Genomic DNA, 16205 nt, shown 5'->3' with positions numbered 1-16205 from the left:
ATTGTGAATAATTTACAAATTTTAATTACATACATTTTTGTACAATTTTTGATAATCTATTTATTTGATTTATTTTTTGTTTTTGATATTATATCGTGATGTTTTTACAATCTTATACAAGTCTGTTCAGCCAGTGCACCTCCCTCTGTTACCACAAGATGGCAGTAGCGACAAACATAACCAGATTCAGTATCACAGTTATACATCATTAGTGCAATATTGGTGGAGTTTGTTGTATTAAGTGCTAATTATTTAGGTTATTTTGTATTTAACTTATCATTCAGTCATTTTATTTTATTCCTTACTTGTCTGAAGTGAGCCCAGTTCGACTCTCCCAAAAGTTAAATGATTAATGACACAACTTGACGACGCCGTATTAAAATTCTGGCCCACGTTTCTGCCGCATTAGCGTGAGTGTATTGTCTGGATCGAGCACTGATGAATAATTTGTGTCCCATCGGAGTCTTCGCAGTGAAGGAGTCCGTGTGTCCTTGTCCTCAGAGAACGTGGGCTGGCGCCGCTCCCTGATGTCGCTTTGGCTCCACAGACGCTTCAATAAAGTTATGTTTCTGTAACCAACGGCAACCTCTGGAAAGTGGTCACATGTGTAGACCTGGGAGTGGAAAACCCACGGTACTTATCGAGGTTTCTGAGCCGTCAGTGTGGATTGCACCGTATGTTAAAGGTGCATTATGTAACGTTTCTGATTCATCTTATTTACCGTATTTTCTGGAGTATAAGTCGCACCAGACAAAAAATGCATTATAAAGAAGAAAAAAACATGAGTTGCACTGGAGTATGAAATATGTATATGTATTAATTTAAATAAAACAAAACGAAAAGTTAACGGACTAAATCAAGCCTAATTAAGACTAAATTACGAAAATCATAAATAAATCCAACCTTTTAAAAAATGTTTTCCTCTTTAAGGTCTCCATAATTACCGTATTATAAGTTGCATCAGCTAAAAAATGCATAATAGAGAAGAAAAAAGGCATAAAGAAAATGCTAACAAGTTTATCAAATCCATTGAATTCTTCCTCCTCTGTGTCACTTCTAAACAACTCCACAAACTCCAGAGGAAGAGGAAGTGCAGATTCTTCTTCTGCGTCGCTTAGAGCCTAGAGCGCCCTCTTGTGGTTGCCAGTGCGGAAAAAAACAAATAAAATCACATATAAGTCACTCTGGAGTATAAGTCGCACCTCGGCCAAAACTACCTACTTTGCTGTAATCGTTCTTAAAATGATCAATTTATGTCACGCTAAGTACCAATCTCCCGTATTAAGCTGCTGTGGCCAAATGAGTTCGGCTCCTTTTTCCCGTGACTGTAGCTCGGTGATCCTTCAGTGACTGTAGCTTAGTGATTCCCCAGTGACTGTAGCTCGCTGATCCTCCAGTGACTTTAGCTCGGTGATCCTCCAGTGACTGTAGCTCGATGATCCTCCAGTGACTGTAGCTCGGTGATCCTCCAGTGACTGTAGCTCGATGATCCTTCAGTGACTGTAGCTTAGTGATTCCCCAGTGACTGTAGCTCGATGATCCTTCAGTGACTGTAGCTTAGTGATTCCCCAGTGACTGTAGCTCGGTGATCCTCCAGTGACTGTAGCTCGGTGATCCTCCAGTGACTGTAGCTCGGTGATCCTTCCGTGACAGTAGCTCGGTGATTCTTCAGTAACTGTAGCTCGGTGATTCTTCAGTGACTGTAGCTCGGTGATCCTCCTGTGACTGTAGCTCGGTGATCCTCCTGTGACTGTAGCTCGCTGATCCTCGTGCTGTCCTTCAGAGCTGCACAGAACTTGGATTTGTCCCCAGAATCATATCTACAGCTCTACACTCTCAGCTCGCGTGTCTTGGCACTGGCAACACAATCTCCCACGATGCATTGCACTGGCGCTCGTTTGCTGTCAGTGGCATTTGTTTAAATCTCTGTAAATGGTTTGGATTTTTGTGGGAAATATCATATTTGTTTCAGTTTATTGCCATAGAGTTGCACAATATGAAAACAGTTCAATAAACAAACAATTAAGATTAATAATCAAAATAACAATATTATTACTGAATAACCTTTGATATACTTTTGTTTACAGCATTTACGTCTTTATACTTTTACCAAAGCTGAAATATTAAAAGAAAAAAAGCACTAAACATGGTAAATATTTTTGCTAAATTGTTAATCATAATTTTTGTCACAATGTGTTTTTTGATACATTTACTTTCTTACTATGTGGATTATTGTGTTACATTACAATATTTTTCATAGTTTATTGTTCCTATAAGGAAATTTGTCCTCTGTGTTTGATCCATTCTTCTAATTCCTTTCTAATAATACAGAATGTTCTAATAATGCAAACTGTCAGGAGCAGTGTGGGAACATCTTGAACCAGGAGAATTGACCTACAGTACTATTAATTCAGTCTCATTTCTGAATATTTTGCCTTAAACCTTTCAGTATTTACCTTCAGCCTGGAAAAATTGCACTGTGAATTTAGCCTGGTCTCAACAACAGAAAGCCAAAAACCGAGTGTGATCCGTAAGTTTCACACAACACATGCAATTTGTCCCGTTTTCATGTATAAATTCTTCATTATCATTATTTTCTGGCATCAGGGCGTCTCAAACTGAGGCGGTGTTGAGGCGAGGCAGGTTTATTTGTAGGCCACATGTTCAAAGTCCTTTAGACCTGGGTTTGTCCTTGTTTAGACTTGGTTTTGTCCTAGTTTAGACCTGATTTTGTCCTAGTTTAGACCTGGTTTTGTCCGTGTTTAGACCTGGTTTTGTCCTAATTTAGACCTGGTTTTGTTCTAGTTTAGACCTGGTTTTGTCCTAATTTAGACCTGGTTTTGTCCGTGTTTAGACCTGGTTTTGTCCGTGTTTAGACCTGGTTTTGTCCTAATTTAGACCTGGTTTTGTTCTAGTTTAGACCTGGTTTTGTCCTAATTTAGACCTGGTTTTGTCCTAATTTAGACCTGGTTTTGTTCTAGTTTAGACCTGGTTTTGGTTTGCAACCCACTGACTTATAGAGAAATATAAATAGCATAAATATTGACTAATTTGGCCCATTTTTTACACTACATTTTCCAACGATTGGAAAGAGCGGAGAGTTTCTTCTCCTCTGGTGATCCATCCTTTAAACACAACATTTAAACTCTTTCCTGATAATCACAGCCGTTCACGTGGCGTTTTGACCGCTCGTAAACCGTTTCCATTGGCCGTGCAGTGGAATAAACCCCCCCTAAACGGAGCGTTGCCAGAAGAGCCGCAGTGTCACCGTGACCTGCCGTTCCAGTCCATTTCATACCAAATCACTCCTCGTAATCAGAGTCGTGACTCTCGATCGGCGCCCGTCTTCTGCGATGTCATAGTTCAAAGACCACAGTTTGTCCAATCAACGAGTCAGTTACAAAACAGACATGTATTATTTAGTCGCACACGTCAAAAAGTAAAAGTTGATCTGAACCATCAAATAAAAGTGAATGACTTAAACAAAGGCCAGTGTCGTTTAATAAAGACAAAAACAGCATTGAATAGAACTGACTCTGAACTGACTGCTTATTATACAAAGGTCACAGCATTAACTAGATGCTTTCTTCAGTTTATAACTTTGCTGCTCGCCTCCATGGAAACGCCTGGCCAGGTTACATCTGTGGAGAGGCAAACCCGCTCAAGACTGCGTGTTTTTCAAGGTACATTTTAGAATATAATAATGAACAATAAAAACGACTGAGACAAAGCCAGATGTAGTGTAGATGTATGTCACAAGTTAGGTAGTGAAAGTACACCTTCACTTTTCTGTTTTTAGATTTGACAATGAAAACACAAACTCAGTCAATGAGAACTTTATAAACAACAACAAACAAGAAATTTACACTTGTATTAAGAATATTCCTGGATTCCTTTTGTCTTTTGGAAGCCCATCCATTGAAGTACTTTTCCTAGAATGCAATATTCCCTGATTTATTAATCAAGTAATATAACTGCATTTAATCCAGGGACATTTTAAGCACATATGCTACAAGAATGACTCAAAAAAAACTGCATCATTAACAAACCATTTTTGCCCAATCCATTTTAAAAGTCTCACTGAAATAGGCTTCATGACATGTTTGCAATGGCGCCATGGTAACCTCTTATACTTTTTTTACTTTAATTTTTTTGCGCACGAATACATTTAACTTTGGCTTTACGATGACTCTACTAGCAGTCTACAAACTGCTAATCTGAAGCTGACGCTCATTAACTGTCACCGATCCATGACGTTGATTGACAGCTGTTGTTGTTGTTGTTGTTGTTGTTGTTGTTGTTGTTGTTTTATGGCGGTTGGCATCCAATTGTTGCATTACCGCCAGACTTTATTCCTCAGACTTTTCGTAGCTCGGGACACAACGGCTTTTAAGGCGTGGTACCCTGCGCTCCTCCGTCCCACCACCAGAGGGCTCCATCGTCCTTGTTTCCGCCCCCCTCTCCCCGACAGGTTGTTCCTCTCTCCTCCGTCCCGCTCTCCTCCTCCTCCTCCTCCTCCTCCTCCTCCTCCTCCTCCTCCTCCTCCTCCTCCTCCTCCTCCTCCCCCTCCCCAAAGTCTTCCTCTCGCTCCTCCTCGCGCTCCTGCTCCCGTATGTGCAGCTGCTCCGTCTCCAAAGCACCGCACCGCACCGCGCTCCCGTTACGCACCGCACACGGCACTCTTCCTCCGAGCCGCCGCCGCCGCCGCCGCAACCGCCCGCGCCCGCACCGTCACCCGCACAGCAAAGCGCACGGACGGACGCCGATAAACCGCAGCGACCCGCAAATCCGCACGGAATAATATCCCTCTCCCGTTTCAGCACCACGGACAGCGTCGCGTCCGTTATCGTCTCATCCGGGATTTTTCTTTGCTTTTGCCGTCCGTCGCCGCGTTACCGGGCATCCAAAGTTGTCATGATGCCGCCACTGCGCAATTGGGATTACTAGGGTTTCTTGCGTGCTTTTTTGTGTGTTCTTTTTCTTTTTTTGTGTGGCTACTACTGGCTCTTCCAAGTGGACAAAACATGGACTAATTTTGCGTACGCTTTCAACATGGGATTAATGCAGCTGTTTGTGGTTCTCCTCGGCGCGTTTTGCCCCTGCTCAGGTAGGACAGAGATGAGCATCTGAGAACAGAAAGCAGGCTTCTTCTGTGTATATAACCCGCAGTACATCACATCACCTGCTCTGACACACCACGTATAGTCCAAAAACTGCATTATTACACCTGTATTACGAAGTTAATACAGGTGATTCAGTGATTCAGTGACAGTGGCAGCCTTCAAACGTGGATTTCGCAAGTGCATTTGCCCTTTATGTTCAGAAAGTCTGACTTGTGTTGGGTTTTTGTGGTGTTTGGACAAATGCCATTATTAACTTGTCACGCAGACACATCAGGAGCAGTGAAAAAGTTCGAGACATGTATTAGTTTGGGTCACGACATTGGTACATCCATCACTTGAGAAAACTGGCATTAACAGCCTTTTTAAGTATTGACATGACAGAGTATAGTCATTGTTTACGTTCATACATCATATTTGAAACGATCATCAAAAACTCCACCAACAGTGTTTTCATATGCAAGAGTATTGATGAATTTGTGTATTTTAAGAAGTTGTAGCCTACAGTATCCTTGATAATACGCTTATGCACTGAAGTAGTTTGCGTTGTGTGCATGCCAGTATGTAACGTTCAGTATGTAATGTTCTGTATTTGTTGGTCAGTTGCAGGGTTTGGGGTGGACCCTGCTCTCCGGATCGACGTGTTCGACGAGCTCACTTTGGGACAGGGTCTGGACGGAGTCACCCAGGTCCAAGGATTCCACAGCGAGTCCAGAGCGTTCCATTTCCAAGGTACAATCAACACGCCACGCAATGTTTCGTGGAATCTCAATCGATCCAGTCGTTTACCCTCTGCTTTGTCAGTGTTTCTGCGAGTGGAGCTTGGGGCCCCTGTTTACAGTCAGGGTTGTGTGGTAAATGACCATTTGTTTTATGGTTATTATTCCAGTAATCGCCGAGTCTATTCGCACGAGATAGAACTGGCACAAAGCTTCACAATGGCTTCAAAAAGTGGTGGCATTAATCACAGCGGTGAGGTTGAATTGTCAGTTTAGAGGATTTAAAATGTCATGTTTGTGGACGTAATCCCCATCAAACTGTGGGTACATATGCACACACACACACACACACACACAAAAACCTAGAATAATCACATAACCCAGTAATTAGACGTGATTTATGGTGTGTTTACAAAATAAATCTGATCATCAACAATACCTGTCTCCAGTGCCAGTTAATTATTCGATTTTTTGAGTAACTGTTTGGAAGACAAATTACTATGAATTTATGAAATGATCAAATTATAGTGACAATTATAGTGCTATTTTTTTTCTTTAAAATCTTTCTTTTTAAATATTTTCTCCTAGATTATTATTATTTTTTTCATATTAGTTTGTAACGTCTTTGCATCATCTTTCTCGCCAAAACCTGCACGGCGTGAATAGTCAGATAGAAATCAGATTACTCATATAGATAGAAATCAGATTACTCATGTTAGGCGGATGACATTTCAGTAATCTGATCACTCCATAAATCAGGTAATGATCAGACTTTTGTGGTAAACATTGCCACAGTGACAAGTCATTTCAGTTTGGATATTTCACGAAACAAAAGTCAATCAACATCTGAAATATTAACAATTCTACAATGTTGTCATGGCAACCGAGTCGACTCATCTCACTAATGCACCGGTTGTGGGTTAAATCCTGTTACAGCTCTACATACTCTTGTCGTGTCATCGGGCAAGACACTTTGTGAATAAATGTGTGTTCGGCATGTGTTTGTTGGCGTTCGGACTTCAAAGAGGCTCTTGGCGAAAATTGACAGCCACACTTATGTCACTTTGCCCCAGGGCATAGCTGGAACTGAGAAGTGAGTTGTTGTGGTTGGTCGCTTCGGTGAATGAGTTGTAGTTGGATAAGGGGATTTAGACACAACTTTTGATGTTATGGACCTGGTTTGGTTACCTTAAGTACTAGTTTGTTCTCCGGGGTTTGCGCCGCGTTCATACTCCTGCTTTGAGCCTGGTTTGTTCTGGTTTGTGCCTGGTTTGAGCCTGGTTTGAAACTGGTTTGAGCCTGTTTTGAGCCTGGTTTGTTCTGGTTTGAGCCTGTTTTGAGCCTAGTTTGTTCTGGTTTGAGCCAGGTTTGAGCCTGGTTTGAGCCTGGTTTGAGCCTGGTTTGAGCTTAGTTTGTTCTGGTTTGAGCCTAGTTTGAGCCTAGTTTGTTCTGGTTTGAGCCTGGTTTGAGCCTGGTTTGAGCCTGGTTTGAGCTTAGTTTGTTCTGGTTTGAGCCTAATTTGAGCCTAGTTTGTTCTGGTTTGAGCCTGGTTTGTTCTGGTTTGACCCTGGTTTGAACCTGGTTTGTCTGGTTTGAGCCTGGTTTGAGCCTGGTTTGTTCTGGTTTGAGCCTGGTTTGAGCCTGGTTTGAGCCTGGTTTGACCCTGGTTTGTTCTGGTTTGAGCCTGGTTTGTTCTGGTTTGAGCCTGGTTTGAGCCTGGTTTGACCCTGGTTTGTTCTGGTTTGAGCCTGGTTTGTTCTGGTTTGAGCCTGGTTTGTTCTGGTTTGAGCCTGGTTTGAGCCTGGTTTGTTCTGGTTTGAGCCTGGTTTGAGCCTGGTTTGAGCCTGGTTTGACCCTGGTTTGTTCTGGTTTGAGCCTGGTTTGTTCTGGTTTGAGCCTGGTTTGAGCCTGGTTTGTTCTGGTTTGACCCTGGTTTGAGCCTGGTTTGAGCCTGGTTTGTTCTGGTTTGAGCCTGGTTTGTTCTGGTGTGGACCTGGTTTGGTCTTTTCTAGTCGTAGTTTAGGACTGGTCTAGTCCGAGTTAAGTCCAGGGTTTAGTCCCTGTTGAATGAGGTGCATCATGATGTGGAACACACCTTAGACTCATCGTAGCCCATTCGATAGTTCTCTTGGCAACACATACTATACCAATAACTACTACTATAACCTAACCCTGATCTGCCAAACAAGCTACATTTAAAGCTGCACCGCGTCACTTTTGTAGGGTTCGCTACCTTCCTGTGGCCAACGATTGTATTGCTTTGCCTGAGATGGTTCCACAGTATGGCATATGCATTTGTCCATCTCCATGGAGACGAGCAGGTAACGCCACCGCACTGGTCAGTTCACTTCCTTACTATGGAATATTCCGGGCAAACCTATAACATCTGCACCTTTAAATCACACCGACCAGTCCATGGGTTTCTTTGGAATGCCGAAAAGTCGTCTAAACGGCACCGGTGACAGGAAGCTGAACGAAAAGGCAGGACCGTCGCGGCTCGGTCCTTTATCACGTTGTTTCGAACGCCGTTGTGTTTTGGCGGATCTCGTTATGTCTTCGTATACAAAGCAGCGGTCCCCCTCCCCGTGGCGCCCTCTTTGTTGCAAGCGCCCTAATTGTCGCCCATTGTCGGTAAATCATCGCCGGGACCCGTAGACGGAAACAGCTGTGACGGAGACAAACTGCTAAAGCTCCAATGTTTTGAACTCTAATAGAATCTGCAATTACTACAGTATCTTCGTCGTAGTTCAATGCCGCGGGAGTGTCGTGGACTATATACAGCGCCTTCGTGTCCCTTCCTTGCCTACATAAAAAATAGTGTGTTACTGGGATAGGTGGTGATCGGAGGGGGCAGAGTCTCTCCTCTAGGGCTCAATTTGGTGTAGTCTGTATGATGTAAATATATTTTCCTGATAAACAGTGCGATACCGATTAGATTTGCGATCCACGGTTGAAAGTGCACGTCTCAAACATGTCCAGAAGCATCAACACTTGAGAGAAGGCTGAAATATGAACTGCTAAACTCATCCAAGAATCACATGTTGGTAGAGGGCTAAAGTACAAGGTTTGCAGCTTTTATACAGGCTACGACAGGACAATTCTTTAGTTTTCAAAGGACTTACCGTATTTTCCGGGGTATAAGTCACACCAGCCAAAAAAATGCAGAAGAAAAAACACATAAGTCGCACTGGACTATAAGTCGCATTTTTGGGGAAATGTATTTGATAAAATCCAAGACCAAGAACAGACATTTAATCTTGAAATGCAGTTTAAAATAATAACAGATGAGAGAACATGGTGAATAGGTGTACGTATGCTAACGCTAACACCTTCAGCTACATGAGGCACAGACAGAACTGTGGTAAGTGTCTGGTATGTTAACGTAACATATTAACAGTTATTCAGATAACTATAGCATAAAGAACATGCTAACAAGTTTACCAAAGCATCAGTATTACCCCAAATCACTAAATCCATTGAATTCTTCTTCCTCTGTGTCACTTCTAAACAACTCCACAAACTCCAAAGGAAGAGGAAGTGCAGATTCTTCTTCTGCGTCGCTTAGAGCCTCGAGCGCCCTCTTGTGGTTGTCAGTGTGAAAATAACAAATAATATCACATATAAGTCGCTACGGAGTATAAGTAGCACACTGGCCAAAACTATGTAAAAAGGTGCTACTTATAGTCCGGAAAATACGGTATATAGCTACGGTCCTCACAATTTCCCTATTGTAACCATTCAAATTACAATGTTGATTGGAATGCAATATATCCTGCATCTTTGCTCTCTCCCATCAGTCTATCCCAGGGCAGAGAGGGCATTCCACCCCTGCTTTAACCCTAAGAAAACATTCTCCATATGACTACATTTGAAACCGTTTTGACCACGGGCCATTCCTAAACAAATGAGCTTGACATCAAGACATCCCCAAACAAAATAGTTCTAAAGCTGTGAGAGCTGGGAACAAGCTAGTTACAAATGCCCTTTTCCTCCTTTCACGGTTTGAAACTCAAGAGCGGCCGTATTATCTTGGTTTGGATTGCGTGGCATGTCTAACCCTGTAACGTGGCTAATTCACTCCAGCGACCGCCTTCTTCAGTGACCCGGCTTCACGGCCCTTATCGTTCGTCTGGCTTTCTCTCAAACTCATCAGCCTCTGTGCGTCCGACATCGTGTGATCTTCCCAAATCGCTGAGAAGTCCCGGCACCGGCAGCATCGCGTCTCGTGTGCGAAGGCGGCCCGTTTGATGTCCTTTATGCAGCCGACACTCACAGGCGCTCGCGCCGGCTGACGCGGCGACGCGGGCGAGAAATGAGGCGTTCAAAGGCAGTTACGGGAAGGCGGCCGCGCTGCTTTGTTGTCGCTGGAACAAAAGCCGTGACTGCTCGATGACTTGCAATAAATGATAGGATTTAGACCTAATTTTGGACAGGATTTTGAATGTTTGTTTTGTTTAGACTGTGTTTGAACCGTGGTTTATCTATTCTATCCTGGATTAATGCAGTGTACTTTCACCTTAACCTTGATTAGCCCAGATTTTGTTTAGTTTTGGCAACATTTGAGCTTTGTTCTGGCTTTAGCTCTTACCTGGTTGAGTTTTGTTCCATATTATCTTGTCCCATCTGATGTCGTAATTTAAAAGAATAGGGTGAGAAATGGTGTTTTCTGAGTTTCTGTTGACTGCTTTGATTTTAGTTTATGAATATTTAGACTCAGACTCAATTTTGGTTCAGCAATGATTTAGGCTTGACTTGTCCTTTTTTACACCTGTTTTCCTATTTCAGTTTCAGTTCTGTCATGTTCAGACTTTGTTTTGACCTTGTTTTAACCTATTTTATATGTTTTAGCTCCAGTGAAGGTTCTGGTTCTGTTTTAGCCATTTATTTAGCAGTTTTGATCATGTTGTATTGGTCCTAGTTTCATCCTTGTGGTGTTGACCTTGGTTTAGCTCCAGCTTAGTCTCCGTCTCTGTATTAGCCTTGAGATAGATTAGCTTTGATCAACCCTGGTTTAAACCTGATTTGGATCGAGTTCAGTCACGGATCTGTTGACGAGAAACCAAGCCTAACCTTTCCGTCACCACTCAGACTCGACGCGCTCCTATTCCTCATCTCAGATACAACCACGTTCTCACATAGCGCTGCGATTGCGTCACATTATTTATGGCAACGTCTCAGCACATTCGTCTTTGAAATGGTTTATGTTAAGTCAATGATGTCGGGCGATGGGGGAAGGCCGGAAGATGATGCACGCGCGCTAATAAATACATTTATTTTCCGTCACGGCTCAGATTTCGGCTGTTGTTTTACCATTTCGGTGTCGCCATAGAATGAACGTTCTGTGCTTTTCTGACGGAGCGTACTTTATAAAGACACATGGCCGATGCACCTTTGACATGGACCGCGTTTCAGTGCCGGTCTAATGGTTTGCTTTTTGACGGTCGGGTCGTAACGCTCAGTATATATTGTACCTGGGGAGATACACGCACAGCAGTCGTCAAGAATAGTTATGATAAGAATAGCCTTGGATAGGAGCAGCCCATCATGTTGAGAAAAATGATGTATAAAACCTAAAATAGCAGCATGGAGCAGGTTTCTTTCTCTCTCTGTGTGTCGATAGGCTGTGCTGATTTCCCGTGTAGAGTCACTGTGCGAGCTGGGACGGTAGACATCCCAACAGACACCGGCGACATACCAGCGCTCATTAGAAAGCTGCAGAACACATCCAGCGCTGAGTCCCCCGTGCACGAGCCCGGACGCCCCGAGGAGGCCTGTTATCGCGGTAGACTGGGTGTGGGCAGCGATAAGAGAAGGAGACGAGGGCAATTCAGAGGGAATACATGTCGAGTACTAAGCTATACTTTCAGATTTATGTGATATTATCGTTTTATTACTTGAATAACCTAAATAAGTAGATCCCTAGTTTTGTATTTTCTTCATTTCAATTTGTCATTTTCTTCCCAGAATATAAACGCATAATGACTTATAATAATATAATAATTGACTAACTGTTAAACTTCCTGCAGGGCTTATTTTTCTCCTCTTTGTTGTTGCATTTCATTGTGGAAAGCGGCATGTTTTGTGGAAAGCGGCACGTTTTTAAAAAGGAGTTGGACTCCGAAACACGATGGACGTGTAAAAGTACGTACAATCAGTTGGACTGATTTAAAAGGGAGTTGGACTCCGAAAACACGTTACCCTTTGTGGATAGGTATTTTTTCTTTTTTTCCTTAATTAGTTAATTTTATTGTATTTCTGTTTCTGTAATTTCTTTGTGATTTTAATGCATTTTTCCTGTTGTGTGAAGCACTTTGAATTGCCTTGTGTATGAAATGTGCTCTACAAATAAACGTGCCTTGCCTTGCCTTTTTAGAATAATTGACTTCCTGTTAAAAAGTGCAGGGCTTATTTCTCACCTCTTTGTCGTGGCATTTTATTGTGGAAAGCTGCATGTTTTTAGTCACAATTTGTGATATATTTTGCAGTATTTGTTGGCATTTTATACCTTTTTGAAATTGTATCCTGCGTTTCGGACCAACCTGCCTTTAAAAATAATGCTATACAAAAAGGAAATTATACAATATACTATATATTTTTTTAAAGGTCTGTTATTGCAGAAAACCTGATGCTGCAGTGTAGCCTTAAAACACATTTCTACATTACTGTAAGGGCGGGTGATTATCCTAATGATGATATCTGGACAGTCTTTTGGCAGTGCTGCAGAAATGTGCTAAAAAGTTTCTGTAAATATCTTGGCAGAGGCTCAAGCAGAAAATGTCAATGGAATAAAGAACTAGCCACAAAAAGTGCTAAAATGTCACTTCATAATCTCACTTGAAAGATTATACTGCATGATCGTTTAATCAGCTCTCTGCAGTCGTTTTGTAATAGTTTTATCATAGAAAATATACTCAATATTCAACAGCGTTTCCACCAGAGACCTCGTGTACACATGTGATTTTTTTGTGATTCGGACAAAAAGAACCAAACGACACCAAATGTTTATTATGAATGATGTAGAATTCTTCTCTTGTTTTTGTGCACCCGATCTCATGTCTTGTCTTGTGGGATCTGTGTCTGGTCGTCTGGGTTTTTCCACCTCCACATTACTACATAATCTCTCTTATCGCTCCACGTGTGGCCAGATTGCTTTCATATACGTGTCTTTATGTCCCAGCAGTGGGGGTTTCGGCTGATTAGACTGGTCCTCCTCATGCTTCTTCAGAGTAGAGCTGTCAGCGCTACTATACAGGGCATTGTAGTCGAGCCACACCCCCAGGGGAGGCTATAATACAGATGCACACACCCACCCAAGAGGCCTCAGTGTTGTCAACCGGTTATCACATTATTAGCACCCCCATCTGAGGGTTTTTTAATATCTGGACAGCTGTATGTGTCCAGATCTATATAAATAACCTCAGTGTGCACAAAGAAGCACCACCCTCCCACCCCCAAGCAACGACATGCAACACCCACACCTCCCTTTGTAGTATTGTTGTACTTTTACTCTGATGTTGTTCAGTTGTATAACAAACATGTATTATGTATGTACTTTAACTTGAGAGTATGATTATTTTTGAATTAACAACACAAGCTTTTAATTTCTTTTTAAAAATATTTTCTTTGACCTGTGGGCTTTATTAGACTGTTCAGTGTAGTGCAGAGTGAAATGAGGTTGAGAGTAGGGAGGACATTCAACCATTTGAGCCAGGAATCGATCTCATGACGGCGAGGCTGGCACAGAGCCTGGCGTGTGTGCTGCCGGGATATTACTGTAGGATTTAACTTGATGTGGTTGTAATGCATTATGAGTTAACTAAAGCCATGCACTTCCTCTTGGGCTTCACACCTCAACGTGTGATTGGTTAAGCTCACCTGTCACTCACTCAGAGCATAGAGGCCGACTAGTGCGTGAGGAAAACAGAAAAGAACAGAATCTTGATCATAGCTCGGAATAGTTTAATTGTACCACAACATTTTAAAATTAAAAACTGATACTACCAAACAATGTGATCTTCAGATTAGAGATGCAGGTATTTGTATTGAAGCATTGATGTATCAGTACAGACTCAGTAAAAGATGGGTATCGATACCGATCTGCAAATATGGATACTAATTTTGACATGTTGGGGCCATTTATTCATTGTTTTGGCTTCACCAGCAGCAGATTGGACTGAACCATCTGTGTTCTGTCTGTTCTTTAGAGCCCATTTGAAACCCTTCATTTACACATGTTATTATTGAAATGTCGTCACCATTATCGAGAATCGGTATCGAAAAAGAGTTACCACCAATAAGTACTTGATTGGTTACAGCGTATTGATGCAAAAAATGGTGGTACCGCCCATCAAGTAGAATGATAATAACTACAGTTTTTCTTCCTAGAGATTTCTAGATCAATGTTTGCCAACCGGAGGTACTTTAGCACTCCGGGGTCCTTGGAATGAATACAGATTTGAAATAGAGGATGAATTGAATGGCATTTTAAACATAAAGTGTTTTCTGTAGTTAAGAATGTTTTATAAGCAAGGTTTTGACCGTCAATATCATTAAAAGAAGAAAAATTGTTGACAAGAGATTTGTTTGCCTGAAGAATTTCCTGCACACTGGGTCGGGAGTGAGACACAGCATTAGACGTGTCCAAAAAAGGTTTGGGACCTCTAGCTAACATATAATAAAAAAATAGGGTCTGTTCAAGTACCAGTAGCAAAAAGGTAACATAAAAGTACTGGTACAAAACTAAAATACAGAGGTATCCGCCTGTAATCTCGCCGTAGTTTCACGCTCCAATCTGTTATTGCAACTCACCACTTCCAACTTCTCCACTTGAGGAATATTACTTAGGTATAACCCACCGCCGTTATCCCTTCGGTGCTGCTAGAACTAAAGTCTGAGTGCAAACCGCCCTGCCACCTCCTCGTCCAGCAGCAGCAGTAGCAGTAGAGTCTGTTTGGCTGTAATTGTGTCTGTGTCTTTGAATCCTGTCGGTCTCCCGAGCCTGCTCCCTCTCTCTGCGTGTTCAGAAGACGAGCGGCGAGGTGTTTCCACGGATGTTGTGGTGATTATTTCCCGGTCTCGAGTGAAACGGCATGGAAGAAAGTAATTTATTATACAGCAGCGCGGTGGCTTGTCTGTGTAGATGGTGTGAGAGAGGGAGGGAGAGAGAGATGGAGGGAGAGGAGGAAGAGATGGAGGAAGCAGAGGTAGAGCGCCGGATAGAAGGGGGCGAAAGAGCGAAGGCAAACGAGAAATGGGGAATGTGAGGAGAGGGATAGAGAGAGAAGGAGAAATAATAGGGTGAGAGGGATTGAAACAAATGAGCGAGGGATAGGAAAAAGTCAGATAGAAGAGAGGGAAAGAAAAGAATTGCACGAGAAGGTGGCCACGACGGAGAGGGTGAGAGAGATACAGTGGATTGATTAAAGAGAATGGGAGACGATGGGAAGAGAGGAGAGAACCAGATAGAAGAGAGGGAAAGCAAAAGATGGAAGAAGAAGATAGCAAGAGAGAGATAAAAAGACAGATAGAGGAGAAGTAGAGAGAGAGAGAGAGAGAGAGAGAGAGAGAGTGGGAGAAGTTGGAAAAAGAGGTGAGCCAGATTGACGAGAGGAAGCACAAAGGAGAGAAAAAGGAGAGATTGGCAAGATGGAAAGAGGGGCGGGCGAGAGAAAGAAAGAGATGGCAAGGAGAGAAGGAGAGAAGGAGAGAGAATGGGAATGTGGGTTAAGATGAAAAGCGAAGGTGAGACGGGAGAACACTTCTACAAAAGCAGAGTGAGCGGCAAAAAGATGAGAAGAGAGACGGGCGAAGAGAGAGAGAGAACGGGAGGATGGAGAAGGCGAGAGGCATAGAGTGAGACGGATGGAGCAGAAGAGAGAGAGAGCAAAGGGGAGGGATGGAGAGAGGAAAGAAAGTGGCAGAGATGCTTAGAGAAGGGGTAGAAAGAGAGAGAGAGCAAGATGTTTAGAGAAAGGGATGGAGGAAGAGAGTGTGAGCATTTCAGATTTTTTGCATTAAATTTGTGCTGCTGCTGCTGCTGCTGCTGCTGTTGTTGTTGTTGTCGTGGAACCGACGGCGTAGCTCCAATTTAGCGCCAGTGTGAAGCCGGTTGCTAATAACGGCACCGGAGGACTCAGCCACGTAATGATGCAATACATTGTCGACTGTCTGGAACGAGAGCGGCTGCGATTCAAGGTCTGATGATGGAGGAAAAAAGCAAAATAAAACACCGCCATAACGAGAAACCGTACAAAAAGGAAAGACTGTTACGCTCAGACAGAGGAAATGTCACGGTGACGAGTGCGGTGTTTATGTTTTCCCCGCCTAAAGCCCGCAGTTGCTAAGGACCACCAATCTTGACCGATAA

At 42.8% G+C, this 16205-nt stretch overlaps 1 protein-coding gene across 1 annotated transcript in view; it reads left to right on the top strand.

The window, feature by feature from the left end:
• The first annotated feature begins 4993 nt into the window (after positions 1 to 4993).
• The window catches only part of nell2a (neural EGFL like 2a), a 211982-nt gene continuing 200770 nt past the window's right edge, over positions 4994 to 16205 (top strand). Inside the window, exons 1-2 of the mRNA XM_072434961.1 lie at positions 4994 to 5076; positions 5696 to 5852. Coding sequence (XP_072291062.1) covers positions 5053 to 5076; positions 5696 to 5852 — 181 coding nt within the window. The 5' untranslated portion in view covers positions 4994 to 5052. The remainder of the gene's footprint in view (positions 5077 to 5695; positions 5853 to 16205) is intronic.

The sequence above is a fragment of the Eucyclogobius newberryi genome, unplaced genomic scaffold, assembly GCF_026437365.1.
Source record: "Eucyclogobius newberryi isolate DKJ021-1_F unplaced genomic scaffold, fEucNew1.0.hap1 SCAF_7, whole genome shotgun sequence".
In the NCBI taxonomy this organism is placed as follows: domain Eukaryota; kingdom Metazoa; phylum Chordata; class Actinopteri; order Gobiiformes; family Gobiidae; genus Eucyclogobius; species Eucyclogobius newberryi.
The sequence above is the reverse complement of the archived record's forward strand: the minus strand, read 5'-3'. Positions and strand labels throughout refer to the sequence as shown.